Raw genomic sequence first — 26,572 nt, 5'->3', positions numbered from 1 at the left:
AGTTCCCTCAAGTCCCAGTGAGAGAATACTTTGAAAAGTTCCCTGGCATCTCTGGGCCCTCACTTTACTTGTAGCAGGTACCTGTAGCAGATTGAACAAGCACCTGTTTCGTTTGTCCCAATTGGCTTTTCCCCTAGTGTGGAACCTAGCTGGAACCCAAAGAGCAGCATCTGAAATATCCTCTTTTGTGTAATGTCTTTTGCAGCTGCCCGAAGGACATAGCCACCTGTGCCCAAGTGAGTCAGCAGAAGGCTGAAGAGATCTACCGCTATATCCGTTCTGGCTTTGACTTGCAAATGCTGCCTGAAAAACTTCACACCAAAGGGAAGAGTAACACGTAACAGCAACACACTGAGAGAAACACAAGTCTGGACTCTGGAACTTTGAGGCAATTTATTTTTAAACAATGCACTTTATTATTGTTACATATGATTCACTGTAAAATATGTAAATAAATCATTGCACAAAAAGTATATTTCTTTATAGGTGGGAGAGGGGATGTTGAGTTGTGCTGCTGTGACAGAATGAGACAGTATCTACAATGTTGGTACTTGGGGGAAGCATTTGCTGGACCAGGTCCACTCTGGCCATCCCTCTCTCTCTCTCAACAATTTTTGGAAGAACAGATCTGTCTTGCATGGTAACCTATGTGGCTCTGTCCTTCTCTAGTGGCTGGTCCATACACAGGAACGTATGAGTCTACTTCTGCCTCTGAGCTACAGAACCAGGCTTCTTTAATTTGGTCAGTAAAACTTCATATGTTTTGCAAGGGGCATGACATTACATCTCAGCCCCTCCACTACAGTAACGAGATGGTACTGCTTTATATTTTTTCATAGCTAGATGTTACTTGAAAGGTGTTACTGTATGTATGCCAAATATGGGCAGGGATCATGTCATTCAAACTTTCCCTGGCAGATGCCCATCATGTGGGCAAGCTGATCATTGTGTAAAGATGCCAAAATGATTTCCAAAGCCATCTGAATTCTCCCTGTCTCTTACTAATAATACTTGTAGCTTATTATGACATCAGGGTTACAGCATTGTTACAGCTGAACTGGTTCATAATGGAGGCCTAAATAGCTTGTCTAAATGAAGCAAGGTTGTCAGCTGAGTGGTAGTACACATGGCTCCTCTTGTCGAAAGAATGTAGGATTAACATGCTGTTCATGAATTCTAACTACTTGTCCACATAGAATGGTCTGGAACCACAGCTGGACAGTGGGATTCCACAGGTAGACTAAAGTTGGAGCCTTTGCTTTGCTGGGTTATGGAAAGATAGTAAGCGCCCCACCAAACTGATCCTTCCACATCTAGTACATCTTCAAACTGAGTTCTCACATCAAGAGTAAAAACTTTAGTGGCTCATTGTACCCAATGGCTTTCCGCTCTTGAAACATTATTCAAATGCAGAAACATGATGTAAAAAGTTTCGATATTCCAGTACTGATCCATTTGTCGTTTTGTTCTTCGGCAATATGTATCCAGGAACCATTTGACTCAATGATACACACCAATGTTAGGGAGCTTATTCCTTCACCCACTTACTTCCCTGGTCCTTCTCGCATGAACAGAGAGCAACAATACCCGAAGTCCAAAGGTGCAAACAATTCAATGTTTATTGGGGTGAACTTCCAGCAAGCATGATTCCAGTTTCCTTCCTTAGTGTCCCCCTTCCCAGCTCTGACACCACAGAGCTTTACCTGTGTCCCTGTTCCCATTCCCCCCCTTAGCAAAACATGATTCCAATTTTCCCCCCCAGCCCCATTCCCTGTTCCCATTCCCACCCCCTTAGCAAAACATGATTCCAATTTCCCCCCTCAGCCCCATTCCCTGTTCCCATTCCCACCCCCACCCACTCACTTCCTGATTGACTGCAGACTATATAGTAAACTTGAGTTCTGCTTAGCTATACCTTAACCAATCATTTTCCTGAAATTTAACTAACCAATCCTAACATATTGTAACATAATTATGTAATCAGTTATATCCCACCATCTTAATTAGTTTACACCCAGCAAAATTAATTATACAGCAGACAGGAACAATCACAGAACCAGATAGAGACCATACAAATAAACAACAGCAAAGTGGGAACTATAATGACAAAACAATACAGAAGTAAGGATTTCACATCCCAGCTATTGATAAGTGAGTTCTTGCCAGACAGGGTACTATCAAACTAAGTTTCCTTTTACATTTTCTAGGCACTTCCCTTTCTCTGGAGGCGATAGGCACTATCAGGACAGGATTGTATCCTAACAGCCCAATAGCACCTTATTTCAGTGACTAGTTTGGAATGTGAGGAGATGACCGGTCGTTTCCCAGCTTATGGCTGCCTCTGCTGCTTAGCCAAAGGCCTTAGCCTAAGAACAGGGCCTCAGACTGTCACAGGGAGAGAAGGCCCTTACACCGGCAGACAGTGATTTTGATTCTTTCTTTTATACCTCTAATTAGCCAAGTGATAAGAATACACCTAAATTCTTAGAGTTTGGCCTTTACAGACAGGCCTGAATATCTATATCCTAACACCCAGTATGGCCAGTGTTTTCTGGCAATGAAAACGGAGTAATTTTGGGTATGTTAATACAAAAAAACGCTAGAGGCAGCTATGTTGGAGAGATGGGGGACAGATGTTGGGCACAGAGGCCTCTATCCTAGAGCCAGCTGTGTGCAGAGGAGGACAGATGCTGGGCACAGGGGTACAGCCAGGCCAGTTGTTTGTGGGGGAGAGGGGCGAGGTGCTGTGGACGTTGCCGAGAGCAGGTGCGAACGCCTTCCACTCAGCGGCATAGTGAGAGAGCTCAGCATCCTGCTGCCAAGTGCCCTGGCCACCCAGGGGAGCTCCATAGTGGTTTTGCCAAGCCCAGGCTTGTGTGAGGAAGGGAGAAGCTGGCGGTGAGTCGGAATATCAGCCAGGGCCCAGCCTCTGCCCTGGGAATGAGTCAGGTGTGTCTGGGGAAAAATCTGAAGGGGGGAGGGGAGGGAATGTGACCCTATGTGCCCCACCCACCCTGAATTGCAATTCCGGAAATGAAGAATCATTTTGGAAAAAAACATAGCAATAGCTGCAATTTCTGTAAAACACTAGCCCTCATGCCAGGCAACCACGCTCAGCATGTTGCTGCCACCTTGTGGAAACTGGTGGGGGGGGAATCTATTGGTAGATGTCTTCCCTTGCTTAATATTAGGAGGATGAGTGAAGATAAAGACTTTTAAGAAAGATTCTGCTAATGATATCTCAGTGAAAGCCTTCCTGTTTCTTTTCCACAGCAACCAGAGTTTGATTTCAGAAAGACAATTGTATGGATTTTAAGGTAAGCAACAAAAGTAGAAATCCTTGTTGATGAGTGATTATTTCTAACACATGGTATTGAAGGCCCGGATGGCCTTTCTAAAACCCATTTGTTCATCCCAGGCCCTGCTGGGCTGCAGAACAAGTTACAGTGAAGTTTGGTTAATAGTGGAGGTCTCCATAAGCATTGTGGTTTGCATTTAGTTCTCATAACATAGATCTGATGTTTAGTTACACTGAATCATGTTTAAATTTTAGAAAATGGCTCTACCCCATTGCAGTAAAATCTCCTGGTAGGTTCTTTTAAATGGCGTAGCTTATTGTTAGGGCCCTACCAAATTCATACTCTGATTTGGTCAATTTCACGATCATAGGATTTTAAAATCTATAAATGTCATGATTTGATATTTAAATCTGAAATGTCATGGTTTTGTGACTGACCCACAGGGTTTGCAGGGAGGGGAGGCACAAGGTGATTGGAAGGAGGGATGGGGTTTGCCAACCTTACTTCTGCACTGCTGCTGGCAGCAGCGCTGCCTTCAGAGCTGGGCGGCTGGAGAGCGATGGCGGCTGGATGGGAGCCCCGCTCTGAAGGGAGAGCCACTGCCAGCAGCAGCGCAGAAGGAAGAATGGCCTGGTGTGGTATTGCCCGTAGGGCTGTCAAGTGATTAGAAAAATTAATTAGTCATGCTGTTAAACCAAAATAGAATACCATTTATTTAAATAGTTTTGGATGTTTTCTTTTTTCAAATATATTGATTTCAATTACAACATAGAATACAAAGTGTACAGTGCTTGCTTTATTGTTTTTATTACAATTTGCACTGTAAAATGATAAAAAATAGTGTTTTTAGTTCACCTCATACAATACCATAATGCACCCTCTTTATGGTGAAAGTGCAACTTACAAAGGTAGATTTTTTTTTGTTACGTAACTGCACTCAAAAACAAAACGTAAAACTTTAGAGCCTACAGGTCCATTCAGTCGTAATTCTTGTTCAGCCAATCATTAAACAAGTTTGTTTCCCTTTATGGGAGATAATGCTGCCGGCTTCTTATTTACAACGTCACCTGAAAGTGAGAACAGGTGTTCTCCTGGTACTGTTGTAGCCAGCATCACAAGATATATACGTGCCAGATGCATTAAAGATTCGTATGTCTCTTCGTGCTTCAACCACCATTCCAGGGGACATGCGTCCATGCTGACGACGGTTCTGCTCAATAACGATCAAAAGCAGTGCAGACCGATGCATGTTCACTTTGATCATCTGAGTCCGGTGCCACCAACAGAAGGTTGATTTTCTTTTTTGGTCATTTGAGTTCTGTAGTTTCCACACTGGAGTGTTGTTCTTTTAAGACTTCTGAAAGCGTGCTCCACACCTCATCCCTTTCAGATTCTTAAACCTTGGATTGAGTGCAGTAGCTATCTTTAGAAATCTCATATTGGTACCTTCTTTGCTTTTTGTCAACTCTGCTGTGAAAGTGTTCTTAAAACTAACAACACGTGCCGGGTTATCATCCGGGACTGCTATAACATGAAATATATGGCAGAATGCGGGTAAAACAGAGCAGGAGACATTGCACTCATTGGAAGAGAATTGTCACAAATTTAATTAACAGGTTATTTTTTTAACGAGCGGCATCAAAATGGAAGCATGTCCTCTGGAATGGTGGCCGAAGCATGAAGGGGCATACGAAAGTTTAGCAGATCTGGCACGTAAATACCTTGCAACGCCAGCTACAGAAGTGCCATGCGAATGCCTGTTCTCACTTTCAGGTGACATTGTAAATAAGAAGCGGGCAGCATTATCTTCTGTAAATGTAAACAGACTTGTTTGTCTGAGTGAATGAGTGGACTTGTAGGCGCTAAAGTTTTACATTGTTATGTAACGGCACTCAAAAACAAAACAAAATCTACATTCGTAAACTGCACTTTCACGATAGAGATTACACTACAGTACTTGTATGAGGTGAATTAAATACTATTTCTTTTATCATTTTACAGTGCAAATATTTGTAATTAAAATAATCAAGTGAGCACTGTACACTTTGTAGTCTGTTGTAATTGAAATCAATATATTTGAAAATGCAGAAAAATGTCCAAAAATATTGAATAAATTTTGATTGGTATTCTATTGTTTAATGATTATTTTGATTATTTTTTAGGCTTAACTGCAATTAGTCAACAGCCCTAATTGTTATCCTTCCTTTTCTGCTGCTGCCTGTAGAGCTGAGCCCTCACTAGCAGCTGCCACTGTCCAGCAGCACAGAAGTAAGGGTGGCATGCTGCTGGCAGGGCCCTGTCTTCAGAACTGGGGGCCTGGGTAGCAGCTGCTGCTCTCCGCCACCCACCTCTGAAGGCAGGTCAGAAGGTTGGCAATACCATGACCCCCTTATAAAAACCTTGCAACCCCCAGCAAACCACTTTTGGGTAGGTCCCTTCAGTTTGTGAAACACTGGTCTTCTCCATGAAATGAGTATAGTATAGGGTAAAAGTACACAAAAGACCAGATTTCAGTCTGTGATGTGTTTTTCATGACCCTACTTATTTTGCTCTTCACTCTCCCTTCAAAAAGGAACAAAGCTTTAACTGCTACCATGGAAGGTAAAGTGTATAGAACTATGTAACTCTTTCCCATAGAGATTGTGTAGAAAACTAGAAAGTTTGAACAGCTGTTTTGGGGGGGGGGGGGGGGAGAAATGTGTGCTAAATCAAGAGGAAAGATGGTGGTGAGCCCTAAACCCATATTTAGGGTTACCAGAACATACTTAGTAGTGGTTCACAGTCAAGCTGGAAGGGCATATATTGAGTGGGGTCTTGCCTGGATCTGTTTTGGGTCTGCTTCTGTTCAATATCTTCCTCAGTGATTTAGATAATGGCATAGTGCGTACGCTTATAAAGTGTGCAGACCATACCAAGCTGGGAAGGGTTGCAAGTGCTTTCGAGGGTAGGATTAAAGTTCAAAATGATCTGAAGTAAATAGTGAATTTCATCCTAAGGACAAAAGCCAAGTATTCCACTTAGGAAGAAACAATCAGTTGCACACATACAAAATGGGAAATGACTGCTTAGGAAGGAGTACAGCAGAAAGGGATCTGGGGGTCATATTGGATCACAAGCAAATATCATTCTGGGATATATTAGCAGGAGTGTTGTAAGCAAGACATGAGAAGTAATGCTCAGACCTCAACCCTAAACAAGCCTCTAATTACCAAAGCAATGGACTAGCTTCCTTACAGCAAGCTGTTTCCTACAGCAGCCACAGCTCCTGCCTCAGTTTGTTCCACTGTTAACTAAAATCTGTGCCACCCCCTGCCTGACCTTTCTGTTCTAGTGGTGTCTTCTACCCCTGTGCCTCAGTCTCTAATTAATTAGGCAACAGTCCAGGAAATAAGTTAGTGTGGCTCAAAACTCTACTTTACTCAAGTACTTCACACAAATTTTAAGTTTAAGATGTTTGTTTTAACTCTACCATTTCCATTCATATTCTGTGAATTCCTAATGAACTTGCTCCATCAGTTACCTAAAGTGAAATATTTTTTCCAACTGAGATTTAAGTCCTACCTAACAGCTTTCTGAAAAGGTCTGCTGCTGTTGTGGGCACAAATGCAGGAGGTCTAGGTAAGATCTCTCTAATGGTGAAATTGGTTGATTCCACTCCCGTCACCACAACCAAAACTAGACATCTGAACCTCATAGAGCTGAAGCTTAAAACGAGTTGAATTGCCTTTAGTTTCCCTTCACTGGGGTATGTAGAAGCATCCCTCAGCCTATTAGAGCATAGTGTAGAACAGACTTGCAGCCTGTGATATCAGTCAGCAGTTATATGAACTTGGGGGGCTTTAATTCCTGCCCTGTACCAGGGAGTCTGGCAAAGTCTGCCTACACCTCAGGAGGCAGAACAGAACTAATCCTCACAGCAAGCTACAGAAACAGATCCTTAATTAAGCCCCGTAGCTTTGCATAAAGCTAGACTGAGCATGGCCCCAAACTCTGCTTATAGAAATACCTGCCCCAATTCACCCTGCACTCTAGCTCTGTCTTTAAGAGGAAAGTAACAGCTAGGGACACATTAAGGCTCACTAGGGTGAAAGCCTCCCTAGATAGTTCTGAGGATATTGCAATTAGGCAGATAGATGTACCTGCTGTTAGGCCCTAGGTGCTGAAAAGTAGGACTTGTGTTTTCTTCAAGCCTCATATACAGATCCTACATGGCCAGAGATCCCTCCTTCCCCCAATTTAAAAAGGCTTTATTAAAAAAAAATCCTACACAGGTTTACAACCTTAAGCAGCTGGTAATTAACTGATATAATTACACCTTTAAATCATTTACTATAACAATGACACAATCATGAAACAGTTTGAGACATTTGAAAAGCATTGAGAAGAGTTATTTAATAAAAATACAGGTGGTTTCAATATAGGAAATTAAAAGGCCATTTCATTACAAACCCTATTGGAGGTTTATTACACTACCATTTTTAAAACATCATTTTTACCTTAAAAGGAAACAACTTTTGACACTAATTGGTATTTTATAAATTTTCCCCAGAAGAGGAAGTGAAGTGAGAGGTACACCTTGAATTGGGACAGAGTGTTTCAATTTACACAGAAGATCAAGCATTATTATCTCCTCAACAGGCATGAATGAAACAAGACTGGAACATAATTGGACACCTTAAAATACTACAGGCCAAATATCAGTGTGTGAAGGCCAAGTATGGGAGTACAAGTTGAAAGGGATGGCTGAAGCCCCTTGGAATATTTTGCCCTTTAATTTAGTAAGAGTTACCGTAAATGTTAAACTATTTACAACCATGGACTTGGTTAAGTAGAAAAATAGGAATCATCTTGCTCTTCTTCATCAGACTGCTCTGCTGCTTCACCTACGAACAGCTTCCCTATAACAGAGTCATTCACTGCACCTGCAACAAGGAAAGCATTGGGGGAAGGTTGACTGGAGTAGAAGAGCGCTTATAGAAGTCAGATACAGCAAGTGCAAGCAGGAAGTGAATTGCTGCTGATTTTACTCCAACAGAACAACTTTAGGGAGCATGCTGCTGCACTCTTAGCTTGAAGGTAGCAATCACCTTCAACTCAGCATCTCAAAGGATTAGGCCTGAAATAAGGAAAAGCAGCAAGGATAACAAAGCTCACCTTGATCAAAGGCAAATGTGGTGGTTCTTCCAGTGGCTGGAGTGGTAAACACAGTTCGAGCCTGATTTAAATGACAGGGGGAAAAGTTTACACAACTTTGTCCATTTTTGCATCAACTATAAGGAAGATACTAGTTCACTATTAGAATGCAATCATGTGTGGTGTAGGGCCCCATTCAGTAGCTGGCCTCAGACCATCCACCAGATTGTGTCCTCCAGGTGAGACAGATGGGGGAGCACCTACTTTGTGGATCCCACCAGGGCTTTGGCATGACCTAGGTACCAGGAAGCAGTCGATTTTGCACATGCCACCGGAGGGAACTTAGGTGCCGTAACTGTGGGGTGAGGCAGCAGCTGAGCTTGGGTGGAGAAATTTTAGGCACTTAGGGGCAGAGTCACAAAGACGCCTCAGCATTGTGATCTGGAGCATTGCTAGGCCTAACTGGGTAGGTGCCTGGGAAATCCGGGATTCACAAAGCCTGACCTTTTGCACCCAGGCTCCTACATGCTGAATGGAGGAAGCCGCACTGGAGAACGGGCTTTACAAAAATCAGCCTGCTAGCTGGCTCCTTGCCCAAGCTAGGTCCTGGGAAGTGCCAACATGAGGAGGGTATTAGGTGCCCATCACCAAGAGAGGGGCTGGGTTTAAGTCCAGGCTACAGGGATTACTTCCCTCAGCTTCAAACACTTTGATGGCATTAGGCACTTTTTAATTTTTAATAGTAAGAGGAGCTCCCTCAACTTTTATCCCAGTGGTTAGGGTACTCACCTGGCTAGTGGGAGACCTCTGGTTCAAATTTCTCCCACTCCCTCCACAACAGGGGGCAGGGATTTGAACGGAGATTACCACCTCTCAGGTGAGTGCCCTAACCACTGGGCGATGGGGGAGTCCCGCAGGTGCGCCTGTTGAAGCTGTTCCATGGTGGATACCTGATGTTTAAAAAAAATCATTAGATTGGGGGACTGGACCTTCCCAGATGAGTGCTCTAACCCCTAAACTATCGCATCACTAATACTTTCTCTCTCTCTAGCTACATGATTCTTTCTTTATTTAAACCATAGTACAACAGCTTCAACAGGAGAGACAGAGAGAGCTCCACATCAGAATAGCTCATAGCTCAACAGTTAGAGCAAATGTGAGAGCTGGCAGATCCCAGCTCAAAACCTTCCTTCCCCTCAGCTGGAGGAGTCTCCTACATCCCAGCTGAGAACTGTGACCACTGGTCTAAGAGTTCTGAAGGAGGCCTTCTGTTGTGTAAGCTTCCCTAGAGGGGTCTGATTCAGTAAGGGAGCTTATCAGACAGGGCCTTGGAGGCTAATTAGGTATTTATCTGCCTCTCTTTTCTTAGTTTTTGCATCGCTCTGAGCCTTAGAAAGCTGGATGCCTGACCTGGTGATGCAGTGCACATATTCAGAGGTGGATACAGACACTTGAGGAACTTTTACTGCAAAAATTTAAGCACCAAACAAGTTTAGGTGCCTACAGGGTTTAGGGGCATCTGTGAATCCCCATGCAGCCTGATTCTGGTATTTAAGTGCCTAACTAGGCAGTTAGGTGCCCACGCCGCTTCCCGCAGCTCCCATTGGCCAGGAACAGCAAACCACAGCCACTGGGAGCTGCAAACGGTCAATGTAAACAAACTGTCTCGCAGCCTGCCCACGGATTACCCTGACAGGCCACAGGTTGCCTACCACTGACCTACAGGGCTACGCAGCCCCTGATCACATTTTCTGAGGAGCTACATTTTGGACTTTGGCACCTAAAGTGCTAGTTAGGTTCCTAGAGCCCTTTGTGGATCTAGCTCCTAGTGTTTCTGAATTTAGTCATGACAGAGAATTGCCATTTTCTGGCTAGAAGTTGTTTTCTCCAACATATAGTAAAAGCTCCCAGTCTTCAAAACTGTAACAAATAGGTCTACAATTACAGCTTTGCAATTCTGGGATTTTTCTGATTCCATTCAGCAGGAGGAACAATGCACAGGGACTAGGGCTCCATGCTAGCATTACTAGTATTCAGTTCAAATTACAGGAAAAAATCATTACCGATTTCTTCTTGATGTTGCCCCAGGTACCCTTCTTGCCTTGTGTGTTCTTTTGCATTCTAAACACATACTTATCATAGTCATGCCTGTAAATACAAACAGGTCAGTCAGTATTACTGGTGTATCGACTCTGTAGATTCCAGTTGGTACCATTACAGCCATTATAAATAAGTTACCCCTGTAGGCAGAAAGGTAACCAAACCATTTTAAAGAAAAACTGATACCATATTTAGTCTTTTTTAAAAAGCCAGCACTATAGTTCTGTGCATGAATTGTATGATAAACTTTATAGTAACACAGTAGTCAGAATGTGCGACAGCTCTCTGAAGTGAGAGACCAGTGAAACAGCATCCTCCTTTAAAATATAGTGCTTATCCCTTCCATTCACAAGTTAGCACTAGCTAAGCTTAGCATCCCAGAAGCTGCTTCTTCCTCAGTCAACCCCAGAAGTGAAGCCTTTTGTATTGGCCACAGTAGTAGGAATTCTACTTCAGGACTTCTAGGAACTACTGAGGGTTCTCAACCAGCTTTGGCCAAGTCTACACTACAAACTTTGCTGGTATAATAATATTGGTTAGGGATGCAGTTCTTTAGGACATTTTTATACCAGCAAAAAGCTCTACTGTAGACTGTGTAGATGCGGTTATACTACCAAAAAAGCCTCTTTCATAGATCATAAGGCCAGAACTGTGACCTTCTCAACTGGTCTCCGTGCATAACACAAGCCATAGAATTTCCCTGCAATAATTCCTGTTTGAACTAAAGCAGATCTTGATTTAAAAATTGCTAGTGATGGAGACTCCACCACAACCTTGAATAAGTTGTTCCAGTGGCTACTTATCCTCACTGTATTAAAGTCTGAATTGGTTTAGCTTTAACTTCCAGACCATGGAACCTTTCCCAATATAAGCTGTGTCTCCCCCTAGAGGGGTTTGCCAGTAGAGCTATCCCAGCTAACCTTTTCCTAGAATTCTCTGGGGTGGCGGGTACTGTGCTACCATCTAAGCCTTATCCACAGGTTGTCAGGATTACTGTAGACTTGCAGATATGCGTAATGGAGAAAGAGGAAACATCAAATGGCTGATGGCAATTCAAACCCAATTTTTACCTTAAAAAGAAACACACACACACACACTAAACTCCACGCATGAATGAAGTGAAAGGTGCTCAGATACATTGGCAGTGGACCACTAACAAAAAACCCCAAGAAAGATACACTACATATTTCACGACTACCCTATGCTTCATGTTTTCCACACTTAAGATGCTTTTTTGCACTTTTTAATTTCCCAATTAGTATGAAGGAATCTAGTTTGGAACTAAAGCTAAAAATGCTTAAAGTGATACAAGTGAAGTGCTGTGTTTGGCTCTTAAATCATCTTTAAATGCCAACATTCTGTTCCTCCTTTTCCTTTTTGCAAATTGCCTGAACACAACACTCATGGCTCCCCCTTCCAAACATTCAATTTGCAAGCAATTGAAAATGACAAGTTCACTTCTGAACCAAATTTCTTCAGATTTTTTGAAGAAATTCCACAGCCAGCAGAAAGACCCTGCTAAATATGAAGCTCAATCACTAATCATAAGAGTGAAAATGGGCAATCAATTCATCAATTTCTTAGATGTTTATTTTCAAATTCACATAGTTCAAATAGCATGAGCAATTTTGTTAAACATTGCTCTGTCCAACCAAAAATTCACAGGAATGCAGGATTTCCTATGCAGGAGCCTAGCTTGCATGCAAAACCAATATCCCAGCTCCAACAATTGCCCATTACTGATGTTTCAGAGGAAGGCAAAAAAAAAAAAAGCACACAAAACCGAAGAGAAATGTAACATAATGTACCTGAACAACTACAAAATTAAACACAACAGGAACTTACTGTTGAGTCCTTACAGAATCTTTCAAATGCTGGGTTTTTATTTAAGATATAAACTCTTGGTATTCACCTCGAACACTTCTTGGACCTCAGCTCTGAAGCATGGAGACAGTTTTGCTAAGTCTTAATTAAATGTTCCAATTCGCATTTCCATAAAGCTGACATATTCTTAATTCCAAGGTGCCATCCAAGCCAGCTTCAAAATATTAAATTTCTTAAAAGTCTACTCTTTGGTTGTAAAGTTCAAACACCTGGCCAGCGACTGCAATTTATATGAAAAAGGTAGAGCCTGAACAGTGCAGTTCCCTAGGGAGCTGGTGGAATCTCCATCCTTAGAGGTTTTTAAGGCCTGGCTTGACAAAGCCTTGGCTGGGATGATTTAGTTGGTGTTGGTCCTGCCTTGAGCAGGGGTTGGACTAGATGACCTCCTGAGGTCCCTTCCACCCCTAATCTTCTATGATTCTGTGATAATGCCCATCAGAACCTGCTCCCCGCCTTTCAAGTAGAAAGACATAACTGAGAAACTCTTTGTGGCATTACACAATGAACAGCAGTTTGTAGCTCTTACCTGTTGATAGATCCCAGCATGCCAGGACTAATATGATCACACTGAGGGGTTTTTACCAAGGGGAAGACAGCTGAGGAAGGTGTGATTGGATTGCTGTCCATAAGCTGGAAGACATCATCATCTTGGCTTTCCCGAAATGTTGGGAGCTACAAGAAAATCACACCATCGTCGTCATCAATGAACTAGCACTTTTAGAAACCTATTCATCTAGGACAGTGAATTAAAGATGCACCTTACTTATTCTGCTTTCCCCTCTGTAGTCTCTTGTTAAGGAGCACAGATGAAATAGCCTGCAGCCAAATGCTTTTTTATTTGGACAGCAAAAGCCACAGCACTTTTTTTTGTTTTAGCAGACACCAAGAATATTGGACTGGGTTTTGAGAGTGAGATGGGAAGAGATTTAAAAGTTGCCTTAAAATTTTATTTAGCAGCTTTCAAGATATTTCAATCCATATTAAGTTTTCCTTGGCATAAGATGGATTTGGTTTTCAAATAAGCCTCAATTCAGCCTCCTTTTATGCATGCACAATTTTACATGTGCACTTTTTAAAAACTAATGGCTGCTGTCAGGTTTATGCTTGTAGAGTCTGTCTGTACACACGGGATAAGGCTTGACAAGCATGCATGCAGGTGTATGTACCCACAAAGGGAATACCCACCTTTAAAAAATATAATCAGACCACATAACTGTGGAATTTTTTCATCGACTACTAGTCGCACAGAAACCTAGCCATCACTTTGATCTCACTTGCAGAATAAAAATTCTAACTGTAACTACAGGGGACAGAACCTCCAGACAGTTTTATTACCTGCCTCATTTTAGATTTATAAGAAACTTCCCATCATATTCAACCTGTCTTCAAACAAGCGCTAAAACAACATCTTTCAAAATGGTCTCTGAGCCATAGCCAGGTCTGGAAGTGAATTGAAAGGGACATAACATGTCCTGAAAGGGAAAGTATTGCTAGATTTCATGTCACCTCCTCTTCAAATTTGCCCAAGAAAGTCAGATTAGAGTAGTAGCTGGGAAAACCATTACCATCAAGGTTCTTGAAGACAGTGCACCAGGATTTATTTGAGGGGCTATGTGACAAGAGGAGGCTGGGGAAATAAACCCTGTAACATAGCTATCCATAGCTTAAAGGAACCTATTCTAGCTATTTCTTAGACTCTTCTTTGGAAGTTCAAGTCTCTGCAGTACTTTTGATTGAAGGCCAGACGCTTGCAGCAGCCAGGCATGTCTAGAAGCACATCTAGGAAACTCAAATTGCCAACACTCAGCCATAAGTGGTCAAAGATATAAGCCCTTTCTCCCAGCACAAGTCACTGACCTAAAATCCAAGAAATTGAACGGGCAGATTTTTAAAACAGAAGATTTGATTTAATATATTTTTTAAATTACAGATTTACCTTTACTCTTCTATTCTGTAGCGGTGTTGCAGTGAAAATATCATCGTGGTCATCCTTTGGCAAATGTTCCAGGAAGTCCCTCATCTGTTGTTTCCTTTTAAACGTTCCCACCTTAGCAGTTATCATTACCGGTTGTTTCTTTTCTGAATCTGCCAACATATTACATTTGTTCAGAGGTATTGGCTACATTATTTGGCCTTACAGATTCTTAGTTATAGACAATACTGTTGTGATGCACAATCCACAGTCCTACGATCTTTGGAGTTTTCCTGCTCCCTGTACTTCTAGTTTCTATAGAATTTACACACGAAAAGAAAAAAGAAAAGTCTAGCCCTTATCTCAATTGGATGTTGACTTTGCAGCCTTATGGCAGCATTGTAAACATCAATTTTTTAGCTATTTTATTGGGCAGTTAAGCAGAAATAGTCTTTGTGTTTGCATATCAGACATTAGGTTTCTGTTGTACAAAATCTGTGAGCTCAGGTGCCTTCGGCTTCATTGCGTCTCAGATCTTCTGTGCAATAGACAGAGCAGACCTGAGATAGATTCAGCAGCTTCTGGAATGCTCATTCCAGAACTAACTTTGTACAATTCAATGAGGACTCCACCCTCTGCGGATCTGAAGCCACTTAGTTCTCACAGTTGATAAATTATAGTTTGAGTATTTAACATTAAAGCTTCAAAACACAGATGGGGACTAGCAAATGGGAGATGGTGTAATGGGTTGTGGAAGTATGTATGGAACACCACACTGCCACCCAGCAGATGGCCTGCCAGGAGACGTCTGCTAGGGAGGCAGATGTGGTTGCCTGTGCCCACAATGAGTGTGTCATAATGGCGTCAGGTGGCAGGGTGCTGGACTGCCTACAGCACTCTCAGATGCAGCCTGAGACCCATTTTGAAATTCATTGGGAGGAGAGGGTTTGGCCCCTGAAGCAGTCAGCAGTGGCTACGAACAGTCTGGGAGAGGCCTGAAAGAAGCGAGTTCTGAGCAGACAAAGCCAGTGCAAGGCAGACATCAAGGGAGTGAAGAGTCCTGTTTGCAGGAGTGGAATGCGGCCCAGGATGGAAAACTGGAAGGAGAACAGATCGGTTGAGGTGGAAGAATTCTGACACCACCTTTGGAAGGAACGTGGGATGCAGTCATAAGGAAATCTTGTCCCTATGAAATATAGTGTGTGGGGGTGGTTGGGTGTGCAGTCAGCTATCATGACTGCCAGTTTAATGACTCTCCTGGCCAAAGTGATAGCCATGAGGAAGGTTACCTTCTTGGAGATGTGAGAGGGAGCACGTTGCCAGAGGTTTTGAAGGGAGGTGGAGAGGGAAAGATTAAAGTCCCATAGATACATAGCTTTAAGTACCTGAGGGAAGCTGTTGAGAAGGCCTCTCGGGAAGTGAGCAGTGGTGGGGTCAGTGTAAACAGAGTCTACATCCACAGGGGGGGAAGAAAGGCATTAAGTGCCTCCAAAGGAACCCCGACAGAGCTGAGGGCAAAGCCCGACATTTTGAGCTCTAGGAGGTAATCCAGGAGGACAGGGATGGATATGGCTGGTATGTGGGCCACAGGTGTACCAGTAGCAAGCCCGCAGCGCCAGGTCATATGCCAGGGGGTGAGATGCGTGGGTACAGGAGTCCGAGCTTTTCCTGGAAGCAGGGGAGAATATCAGGTCCACCTCAGAGAAACTGTTGGAGCCTGACGAAGCCTCCGGGAGTGGTGGAGTCGTTGGTACAGGGGGTCCGCAACACACAGCCTGGAAATGCTGCTTCTGGAGCAGGGACGGTTCATCCACCAGAGTGGGTGGTTCGATTGTAACAAGCAGCAGAGAATGCATGTCAGACAGTTTGAGGTGCACCAATGGGAGAAAGGGTACACAATGTCCTGGAGTACAGGGAATGTCCCTGTGAGCACCCGAGGCGGGCGGTGATGTCTGTGGTACCAAGTGGGCTGACAGGTGTGGAGATGCTGGCGGCATGGATGGTGCGCACCCTGGCGAGCGGTTCAGGCAGGCAGCCTTATCTTCACAACAAGGAAGTTTAGGCTGCTGCAAATGTTGTGCACCTCTTCAATTCTCACTGGGCTAACAATATTACAGGATTTACAGACTGATATTAGATTCTATTCAGCAGGGGCTGTACTGGATTAAATCCAGTGCATCACTATCAATTTACGTACTACACATGCAAGAATACCACTTCTGTGTAAGTCTACCTGCTTAGTATGGACTGAATTTAAAAAAAAACTGCTTGAAAAAATCAAAAATGAAGAAATAGAAGGAACAAATGTGATTTGGGCAGAAAGGCCAGTACCTTTTTGTCCTTTTTTATCTAACACAGTCTTTATGGCATGCTTTTTGGAACCTTTTGTCTGATGCTCTTCCATATATTTCTGTTGGCATTCTTCTGCAGATCGAGTACCCAAAGCCATTGCTACATCCAACCAAAAGCCATTCTTGTGTTTTGGAAAAGAAGCAACAGCCCTGTAAAGAGAGCAAAACATTAATAATCTATAGTTAGAAGAAATGGGTTGAACTACATGTTCATTCAAAAGTCAAACCTCTGATCTACAAAAGTCATAAGACAGACTGAATCTAACATTTAAATTGTTAGGTTTAAAAAAATGAAATCAAATTTTATAAAAGAAACTCCTTTTCTTAGGAATGTAGAAATTGCTAGACCAGACCAATGGTCCTTCTAATCCAGAATCTTGCCTCCAACAGCAGGTAGTGCCAGACAATCTGGAGGAAGGTGTAAAACCTTCATCACAGACAATCATGCCGTGACCTGCACATGGGCGGAGGTTCTTCCTAATCTCAGGCAGAGTAGTTTTTTACACCCTGAAACATGAATTTATTTCTGTTTTAAGTGGTTTTTTTTAATCCTAAAATAACTGTAGTCATTCTTATTATTCACAGAAGTGTCAAATCCTGCTCAGGTTTCAGAGTGGTAGCCATGCTAGTCTGTATCAGCAAAAACAACGAGGAGTCCTTGTGGCACCTTAGAAACTAACACATTTATTTGGGCATAAGCTTTCGTGGGCTAAAACCCACTTCATCAGATGCATGGAGTGGAAAATACTGTAGAGAGGTATAAATACACAGCATATGAAAAGATGGGAGTTACCTTACCAAGTCAGGGGTCAGTGCTAACGAGCCAATTCAATTAAGGTGGAATGGGCTATTCTCAACAGTTGACAAGAAGGGAGGAAAAATCACTTTTGTAGTGCTAATGAGTTCCATGTAATCAAGGTAGCCCATTTCAAACAGTTGACAAGAAGGTGTGAGTATCAGCAGGGGGAAAATTAGTTTTTGTAGTGACCCATCCACTCCCAGTCTTTATTCAGGCCTAATTTGATGGTTCTTGGCTTCATCAATGCCTTGTGGCAATGAGTACCACAAGTTAATTTCCCTGTAAATTTTAAGTGTTAGTTTTTATTTTTTTAACATCCCCTTCCTATTGTATTTGGAGGGAGCAAATGGTAGTTCCCACTTATCTTTATCTCATTCATTAGTTTGTGTGCTTCTATTATGTCACCTCTTATTCACCTGCTCCTTCAACTAAACAGTCCTGAGCTCTCTAAATTTCCTCATGTGAAAAATCTTTCACACTTAGAAACATTAGCACATTCAACTGAAGAATTAAAAAATCTAATTTCTGTGAGGTTTTTATACAACATATATTGTTTACTTTTTGCATATCAACTCCCACAACAAAAGTAAGTGATTTTAAATTTCTAGCTTTCCAGCACTGGCACAATGCTGTAATATGTTTGAGCTGCAAACCCTGTAAAAAACAGGAGACTCATGTTCAAGAAAAATTGGTTTAAATCAAAATTTAAAGGTTTTGCATAACTTATTTTACCAAAACCTACATTGTCTGTGTCTTTCATTTCAATTTTTTTTTTTTTTTTTTATTTTTTTTTTTAGGTGTACAGGATTGTATTGTCTGGAGAAATACTCAAAAGTTCACGGTCTTTTTTTTTTTAAGTCTGAAAAAGACAAAGTTCGAAATTTAAGAAACAGATAAGGACTGAAAATGAAACATGAAAAACTTGAACCAGAATAGTCTAAGCACATATTAAAGACACACTAGTGTAACTGGTACGTCTTACTCTACCTTGACTGAGAAGTAATCAAAGCGATGCTAAGCTAATCTAAATGCTCAAGTCTAATACATTGCTTAAAAGTCCAGGTAAATTACTGTTTTTTGTTACCAAGCATAACTGCTTGCCTGTGTAGTTTCTGTAGTTCTCTCTCAGTCCAGTCTTCAGTTGCACCTGGAAAAGACTCCAAGGAATTCTGCACCTCTCTCTTGTCAGATTCCTTTGACTTCACCGCTGAAGACTTTGTACTGTTGGTAATCTTGCAGTCAGGTTTTTTGGCAGATACTTTTGATTTCTTTTCTTTTATTTGAAATTCTCTATCCCAGTCTTCTGTCTCGGTTTCTGACTCAAACACATATGTTGGAGGGTTAATACTCGCTTTTCTTGTGTTTAGTGTGCTGTCAATCAAAGGGGCACTGCTGGACCCACCAGCAGGAGCCTTCGCTTTAGGTTCCACTTCTGATTGTTTCTTCTGGTCAGACAGCTCTATCCTTAACTGTCTGTTGTGAGAGGAAGTGGCTGCAGAATTTTCTATTTTTCTTTGCTCCGAGGATTTTTTCTTTGTATCGCTCTGTGAACTCTTAGCATCGGAGGAAGATTTATAATTATGAATCTCTCTTTCCAAAGAGGGTTTTGTTTTCCTTTTGATAGACAGAGGGATATCTTCATTGGAGTCTTCCTCATCCTTGCTTGAGGATTCTTCCGTAGACAGTTTGTCTTGGCAAAACTGTTTCAGTGACCTTAGAGAATACCTGCAACTCTTTAGCTCTCTGCTTGAGTTTGTTTTGCAATTTCTGGTCTCAATTCCATATTTTGAAATATTTTGCTCTGCATTTTTTTCTGCAGTCTGGCTATTATATGTTAGGTTATTTTGATACAGCTTTTTATGCTTCAAGGGTGTCAACACAACAGTCCTTTTATCAATATTATTAAGTTCAGCTTCAGTGTCACTTTCATCAGGATCTGAAATAAAACGTCTAGGGTCTCTTTTGTCACTGGACCGAATTTCTTTTTTGAAATTTGCTCTCTTCTCATAGATTTTTCCTAAAAGAAAAAATATTATATACAGGTTTTCACATACACCAAAACACGTTTTACATGTGATGTAGCATTGCACACTGTTAAACAACTATACCTTACACCCCGTACAGCAGCTACATTGAACCCCTTGTACAATTGTTAAAGCTGGATGCTCAGTTCCACTTCTACTGGCAGAATCCAGTGGAACAGGATTGAGGCCAGCAGCAACTCCCCAGTGTGCAAATCCCTTGACTCCACAGAAGCCTCTCCATCAGACTAACAGATTAGGGTTCCAGAGGTCAGGAGGGTGTCCATCAGTTCATGCTGGGCTAGGAAGTAGCTGCCTTAAGAAGACAGCTTTCCTCCCAAACATATAGAAATAATATTGTAAGACCAGTGGGAATTAGTGCCGCTAAGCAGCGTTAACTCTGACTCTGTACTATCCTGTCCCAAACATGAGAAAGATATGGCACAGGCAAGCTGCAGTCACCTTGCATGGACATCCCTTCCAGGTGGTGGAAGAGTCAATTGCCCAGCATTTGAAGGCTATGGTGCGACCTCATATTTAACATGAGCATTAATTGAAAATTCCACCAGGTGAATATGGCAAACTTTTCTGGGCTCTCTGGTCCATCTCGGGGGTTATGCCTCGGGAAGGTACAATGTAGTCCTATGGGCCCAATTATGCAATCTTGCATATACTTCAATTTACTGAGACTCCACTGAGAAGGCTTATATTTTCAAAACCCTTCTGGAAAGTCAGATGCTACCTAGTATATGTGTGAGGCAGTATGGTCCAGCAGTCAGGACACTTGAATGAGGAGGCAGGAGACCTAGGCTCTTTCTGGTTCTGCCACTGACCTGCTGCAGGACCCTGGTCAAGATACTTAACTTTTCTGTCTTAAATATCATCCCCAATTTTAAAGGGGGAAACTGATTTTCCTTTGTGAAATACTCTGAGATCTATGGATGAAAAGCACTAGATAAGAGTTAAATATATCAGTTATGTTGGAAGACGTTTTCATGCTAATAACTTACTGTGTATTGCACAGATCAAAGAGAAACATGGAATTTTTTTCCCCCAATCTACACCATAAACACATTTCCCCATCTTTATACTTTTCAGTTAGGTACAGTAAGAAATCTATAGAATAGCCTCACTGCATATTTCATGCTCATGGAAGTGAGCAGTAAAAATATATTTCAAGTTTAATTTAAACAACCTACTTATCAGAAAATAGATACAGTTCAATTATTAAGATTTTTATGATTAAGAGGCTTGGGAAGAGGTGTTAATAAGTAAGGCTTGAGTGGTACCATGTATCAAAGAACGTGGAAGTTTCTTTTTTTCTTGGAAGAAAATGTAACTTCATGCTCAAACAAAAAATTGAAAAAGTACAAATTTCCAGCAGTCATAGTAAATGTAGAAAAAGTCACAGGCTCATTTTTTTTATTTTAAAGAAGACTGACAAGTGAGGAAGAGACGCCTGGAGCGGGGTGTGTGCCTGAGATTGAGCCCACACCGCACTCACCCTGGGCAGCGGCGGCTCCTGTTCCCCACAGAGCTGGACCCAACTCCCTACTCCAGGTGGTGCAGCCTAGTGCACAGGTTGATAGCACCGCTCAGGTTCCGTAGGGACACAGGAGTCACCACTCCCAGGGTTGAATATGGGGAGAACTCACTCTCTCCCCACCAGGCCTTCCCCTCTTCATGGGTGCTTTATTAAAATCAGACAGAGAAATCATGGTGTCTGTGACTTTTCCACTGCTGTGACAAACTTGCAGCTCTAGTCATAAACAAGTGCAAGATTGTATGTCATCCTGATCCCTGAAAGCCCGTTCAAATCCACCTTGCTTACACAAGTCAACCTACTTGTAACAAATAAAGCAAGCAGGATTTGAACCCCAAAAATCTCAGCCACCAAATAAGCTGACAGTCTGTTCTAGATCACAGAGGACACGTTGCACTCATTACATCTGTCTCTTCAAGTTCTTGTATCAGGACATGATATTTCAGTTGAGAAGAATCCTTCTCCCTCAACTGCTTAGGGACACATTCTGCTCCCTGAAGTCAATGGGAGCCCTCAGGTCATTACAGAAGCAGAACTGGTCCACTAGGAAGTAGTTCCATTTAAAAATGCCAACACCCTTCTGCTCACAACAATTGGGGGGGGAGGGGTGGCAAGCGCGCAGGCAGGTCTGGCCAGGAACAGGGCTCCTCACACAAAACAAATCTGCTAGGTTTCAGTTAAGTGTACCCAATTAATAGAATCCATCCGAACTGATGAGTAAATTAAGACTATCAAAACCACAAAGAGAATCTTGAAGAGTTAATTCCAACATAAAGGAACTGAACAAACATGGAACATAAAGTCAACAGAAAATGCTCAATACTCAATCTAAATCATTCAGCTACATGAGTTTTATTTTGGATAAGACCCAGCCAAAATAAAATACTCCCTTCACACAATAAAGAATTCTATAAGAGAGGCTCTAGTTGTTTCAAAAAGGACACTAACTTTTGTTTTTAACTTAGTTTTATGGGTTTACTGTATATTTCCCAAAAGACTTAAAAGTTGATGATCGAGTGTACTTTTTCCTATTCACGCAGGCTACTTACTTTCTGCACTTCACTCAGTTTGAAAAGTGAAGCTAGACTGATGAACTTTTGTTTGTTTCTTTCCTTTTTCAGTTGTCACACACTGACAACTCCAAGTCTTATGTGTTCAGATTCACAGCATAGTGTAGCAGAAATTTTAATCAACCTGTTTCCATTTCAATTTATGACAGATAACAAATCTGTCTATTCATGAAGTTTGTATCCCTTCTCTATTTTCATACCACCTATCTATCTTTTGGGCATAAAACTAGTGGACAGTGTTGCTTTAATTATTAAAAAAATCAACTGGCAATCAAGATAGATGAAAAAAGTTCTTAGCATCTAGCATCAACACCATCGTAGTGGTTTTGTTGTAGGCCCACATTTAATAGACTATCTTCCCCATTTACAATTACTTCGGGGGGGAAATGCACTTTGTAGCTTGCAAACACATGGCCATTCTTACCTTCAGATTGGCTTTTAGTTTTTCCTTCACTTGTCTCTGTTGTATCCTCTCTGTTGTTCTTTGGAGAGCTGGAAATGGTTTTCTTTTTGGCTTGTTTATTACTACTACATACCTTGAAAAATAAGAAAATAAATGTGTCTACCAGAGATTCTACACATCAGCTATAGTAAAACCAATATGGAACAAGCAGCTGTAAATTCTTTGTGTTGCACTCTAAGATGGAGGGGTGGAGGCGTTAGTAATAAACTATATGGCACAGTATTTTGCTATACTGCATCAGTAGTATTTTGTAAATGTTGACGCTCATACAAATTCCACATGGGACATCACAGTGAGACCAAAATAGTAGATCAGGTTTCCTTTAATTTATAGGACCACTGTAACTAAGAAAGTGAGTCTCAAACTGAGGTCCATGGAGCCATTTATATCATGTTGGTAAAGCAGCAATGTATAGTCAAGCAATGGCACCCACTAGCTATTACAGCAAAGTCCAGTCCTCTTAAGGTTTCCAGAGGCTTTTTAGATCAATTAAGCTTAAAAAAAAACCCCAAAACAAAAAACCATAACAGCAGCCCCATTTAAGCCCATGCACAACTCAGAAATAACAGCATCTTCCTTTCACTTAAATTCAACCATAATCAAATTTGCCCAGTGTGTTAGAATTAGCCCACAGTTCCAAACACAAAAGACTGATCCAAACTGCAAAGTGACCAGGGAAGATCAGACCAGAAAGAGCTACAGGAGAAGAGAACATTTGGTCCTAATGAAAGTGAAGTCCTCCACCCACTGAGGAAATTAAATTAAACAGCACAGATAAAAAATGTTGATACCTACTGCACTGGCATGAGTTTATTTTCACCTTCTCTGTTTAGTGCTGTCCTAATATTATATTTTTAATATAATCAATATAGTTGTGGAATGAGCATTGTGAGGTTGCAAAGGAATCTCTCTCAGGTGCTTATATGGCACCCATTACCATAGTATGAGAGCGCCTCAGAATCTGATGTATTTGTGACTGGTTCCTTCCAGGGTGCCAGGTGGAACTGAGGTACCACTGAGCCCTGACACACCAGCCTGGGCTCCCTCTCACACTGTGCTTCTGTGACAAGCTCCAAAGCCCTCCAGCCTGCACTTTCACCAGCATTCACATAGGTAGGTACACACCCAACTGCAGTTACATGCAGACTCTCTAACCACCAGCTTCCCAGCCTAGGACCCCAGAGCAGTACCGTCCTGCCCTGCTCAGCTCAAATCTGGCCAGAGTATGGGTTTAATACCTGGTCCGCCTCTCCCTCAATGTAAAGAGAGCAATGCACACTTGTGGTAATCAAGCAGAGATTTTCCCCCAAGCACTCCAGTGAAAGTTCACTGGTTTGGATTAGAACATAAAATAAATGTATTAACTACAAAAGATAGGTTTTAATTGATTGTAAGTGATAGCAAACAGATCACCTAGCTAATAAAAACTGCAAAGTAAGCTTAATATACTAGATAGATTTGATATGAATAGCAGATTCTCACCCTAACTGATGGTACATGCAGACTTGTAGGTTCTTAAGGCACAAGCTACACTTGCTTTGCAGCTTGGAATCCGCGGATGCTTCATACACAGGCTAGAAATCCCTTTAGCCTGGGTCCAGCACTTCCCCCAGTTCAGTCTTTGTTCCTCAAGTGTTTCCAGGGGTGGTCTTTTGTGGGAAGTGAAGAACCCCAGATGATGTCACTCCCGGTCTTATATAACTCTAGCATATGGCAGGAACCCTTTGTCTCAAAGCTTTGGCTCCCAGACCAATTTGTGGAAAAATACTGATATCCCAAGATGGAGTCCAGAATCATGTGGCCTGGTCACATGTCCTTGTAGAGTCATAGCAGCCATTACTTACATGCTGTCTGGAGAGTTCTCAGGAAGACTCATCCAGTGGGGGATAAGCTTCTCTTAAGGCCTGTTGGTCTTCCTAATGACCCCTTACCCTGAATAGGCCCTTTACAACCAGCTATTTAGAGTAGTGGGTGTTACCCAGGTATAAACTACATTTGAAGTACAGATACATAGTCACTATTTATAACTTCAGATACAAAAGTGATACACGCATGCAAATAGAATAATCATATTCAGCAATTCATAACTTTTCCCATGACACCTCACATGACTTATCTTGTATAAAATGCATCATAATTATGCCATAATCATATCATAATAGAACTATGAAGAATATGGGGTACACTGTCACAGTATTTATCCTCACAACACCCCTCTGAGATAGCACAGCCCTTTTATCCCCATTTTACTAATGGAGAACCGAGGCACAGAGGAACCCAGGGCCAGATGTTCAAAAGGGATTTCAGGTGCCTACAGAGGCAGATATCTGGCTCTTTAGGCACTTGAAAATCCAGCCCTCAATAACTTGCCCAGGTAATACAAGGAGTCTGTGGCAGATCAGCAAATTAAACCCACATCTCCCAAGTTCCAAGCTAGAATGCTCACCACTGAACCATCCTTATCCTCAAGAGTATTGGTTGATCATAGGATGACTATGAGCCACCAATGTGATAAGGCCGTGAAAAAAGCTAATGCGGTCTTGGGATGCATCAGAAGAGGTATTTCCAGTAGGGATAAGGAGGTTTTAGTACCATTATACAAGGCACTGGTGAGACCTCACCTGGAATACTGTGTGCAGTTCTGGTCTCCCATGTTTAAGAAGGATGAATTCAAACTGGAACAGGTACAGAGAAGGGCTACTAGGATGATCCGAGGAATGGAAAACTTGTCTTATGAAAGGAGACTCAAGGAGCTTGGCTTGTGTAGCCTAACTAAAAGAAGGTTGAGGGGAGATATGATTGCTCTCTACGAATATACCAGAGGGATAAATACCGGAGAGGGAGAGGAATTATTTAAGCTCAGTATCAACGTGGACACAAGAACAAATGGATATATACTGGCCACCAGGAAATTTAGACTAGAAATTAGATGAAGGTTTCTATCTATCAGAGGAGTGAAGTTTTGGAATAGCCTTCCAAGGGAAGCAGTGGGGGCAAAAGATCTATCTGGCTTTAAGATTAAACTCGATAAGTTTATGGAGGAGATGGTATGATGGGATAACATGGTTTTGGTAATTAAATATTCATGGTAAATAGGCCCAATGGCCTGTAATGGGATATTAGATGGGGTGGGATCTGAGTTACCCAGGAAAGAATTTTCTGTAGTATCTGACTGATGAATCTTGCCCATATGCTCAGGGTTCAGCTGATCGCCATATTTGGGGTCAGGAAGGAATTTTCCTCCAGGGCAGATTGGAAGAGGCCCTGGAGGTTTTTTGCCTTCCTCTGTAGCATGGGGCACAGGTCACTTGCTGGAGGATTCTCTGCTCCTTGAAGTCTTTAAACTACGATTTGAGGACTTCAATAGCTCAGACATAAGTGAGAGGGTTTTTTGCAGGAGTGGTGGGTGAGATTCTGTGGCCTGCATTGTGCAGGAGGTCAGACTAGATGATCATAACGGTCCCTTCTGACCTAAATATCTATGAAAAAAAAAGTGATCCTTCCAAAGTAGTCCACACAGAAAGAAGTTCAGAAACTACTGAATTAAAAGGGTGTGGCATACAAAAGTCATCTTAACTTAGATACTTTTTAAACAAGTATAGAACAATAAGGTAATAACATGCAGAAAAGTCTTACAATACTCAAGTAGTTTTTTCCACCCTCTTCTATAGTAACATTTAGTTTACGATCAACAAACTCTCGTTGTCCACACCAGTAATGTAATGGTGGTTTAATGCGCCGACCACTACGGCTGTAACTTGCATCTGGATCTTTTTGCACAGAATTGCGTTTGGGTGTCATATCTACACACACACACAAAAAAAAATCTTGTTAGCAGCAGCACAGTTTTGAGTTTTGTTTTTTTAAAAACATCAGAATACTATTTTACTTTAAAAATAATCTTTAGTAAGATCTTACAGGCATAAACCAACGTTTGCAAGTTCAGAGCGGCCATCCTGGGTCAGACTAAAGGTCCATCTAGCTCAGTATCCTGTCG

The 26,572-nt window shown here is 41.9% G+C and overlaps 2 protein-coding genes across 6 annotated transcripts in view; one reads left to right on the top strand and one right to left on the bottom strand.

Moving 5' to 3' along the window:
* FANCM (FA complementation group M) overlaps nucleotides 1-470 on the top strand; it is a 142,122-nt gene extending 141,652 nt beyond the window's left edge. For all 3 annotated transcript variants that reach the window (XM_084630703.1, XM_084630702.1, XM_084630701.1), the window contains exon 23: nucleotides 206-470. In XM_084630703.1, coding sequence (XP_084486829.1) covers nucleotides 206-341 — 136 coding nt within the window. In that variant the 3' untranslated portion in view covers nucleotides 342-470. The remainder of the gene's footprint in view (nucleotides 1-205) is intronic.
* Nucleotides 471-7,710: 7,240 nt separating this feature from the next.
* Nucleotides 7,711-26,572, bottom strand: part of MIS18BP1 (MIS18 binding protein 1) — a 34,341-nt gene continuing 15,479 nt past the window's right edge. For 2 of the 3 annotated variants that reach the window (XM_084631397.1, XM_084631398.1), the window contains exons 9-17: nucleotides 26,212-26,378; nucleotides 22,537-22,648; nucleotides 18,580-19,495; nucleotides 16,660-16,829; nucleotides 14,353-14,501; nucleotides 12,943-13,088; nucleotides 10,496-10,580; nucleotides 8,454-8,514; nucleotides 7,711-8,221 (exon numbers count right to left, since the gene is read on the bottom strand). In XM_084631397.1, coding sequence (XP_084487523.1) covers nucleotides 8,124-8,221; nucleotides 8,454-8,514; nucleotides 10,496-10,580; nucleotides 12,943-13,088; nucleotides 14,353-14,501; nucleotides 16,660-16,829; nucleotides 18,580-19,495; nucleotides 22,537-22,648; nucleotides 26,212-26,378 — 1,904 coding nt within the window. In that variant the 3' untranslated portion in view covers nucleotides 7,711-8,123. Of the gene's footprint in view, nucleotides 8,222-8,453; nucleotides 8,515-9,221; nucleotides 9,383-10,495; nucleotides 10,581-12,942; nucleotides 13,089-14,352; nucleotides 14,502-16,659; nucleotides 16,830-18,579; nucleotides 19,496-22,536; nucleotides 22,649-26,211; nucleotides 26,379-26,572 lie in introns of those variants that run through there. The other variant, XR_014712093.1, reaches the window with a different exon arrangement.

This window comes from Lepidochelys olivacea (assembly GCF_965140295.1).
Source record: "Lepidochelys olivacea isolate rLepOli2 genome assembly, chromosome: 6".
Lineage (NCBI taxonomy): Eukaryota > Metazoa > Chordata > Testudines > Cheloniidae > Lepidochelys > Lepidochelys olivacea.
Note: the sequence above shows the minus strand (reverse complement) of the source record. Positions and strands in the feature narration are given on the sequence as shown.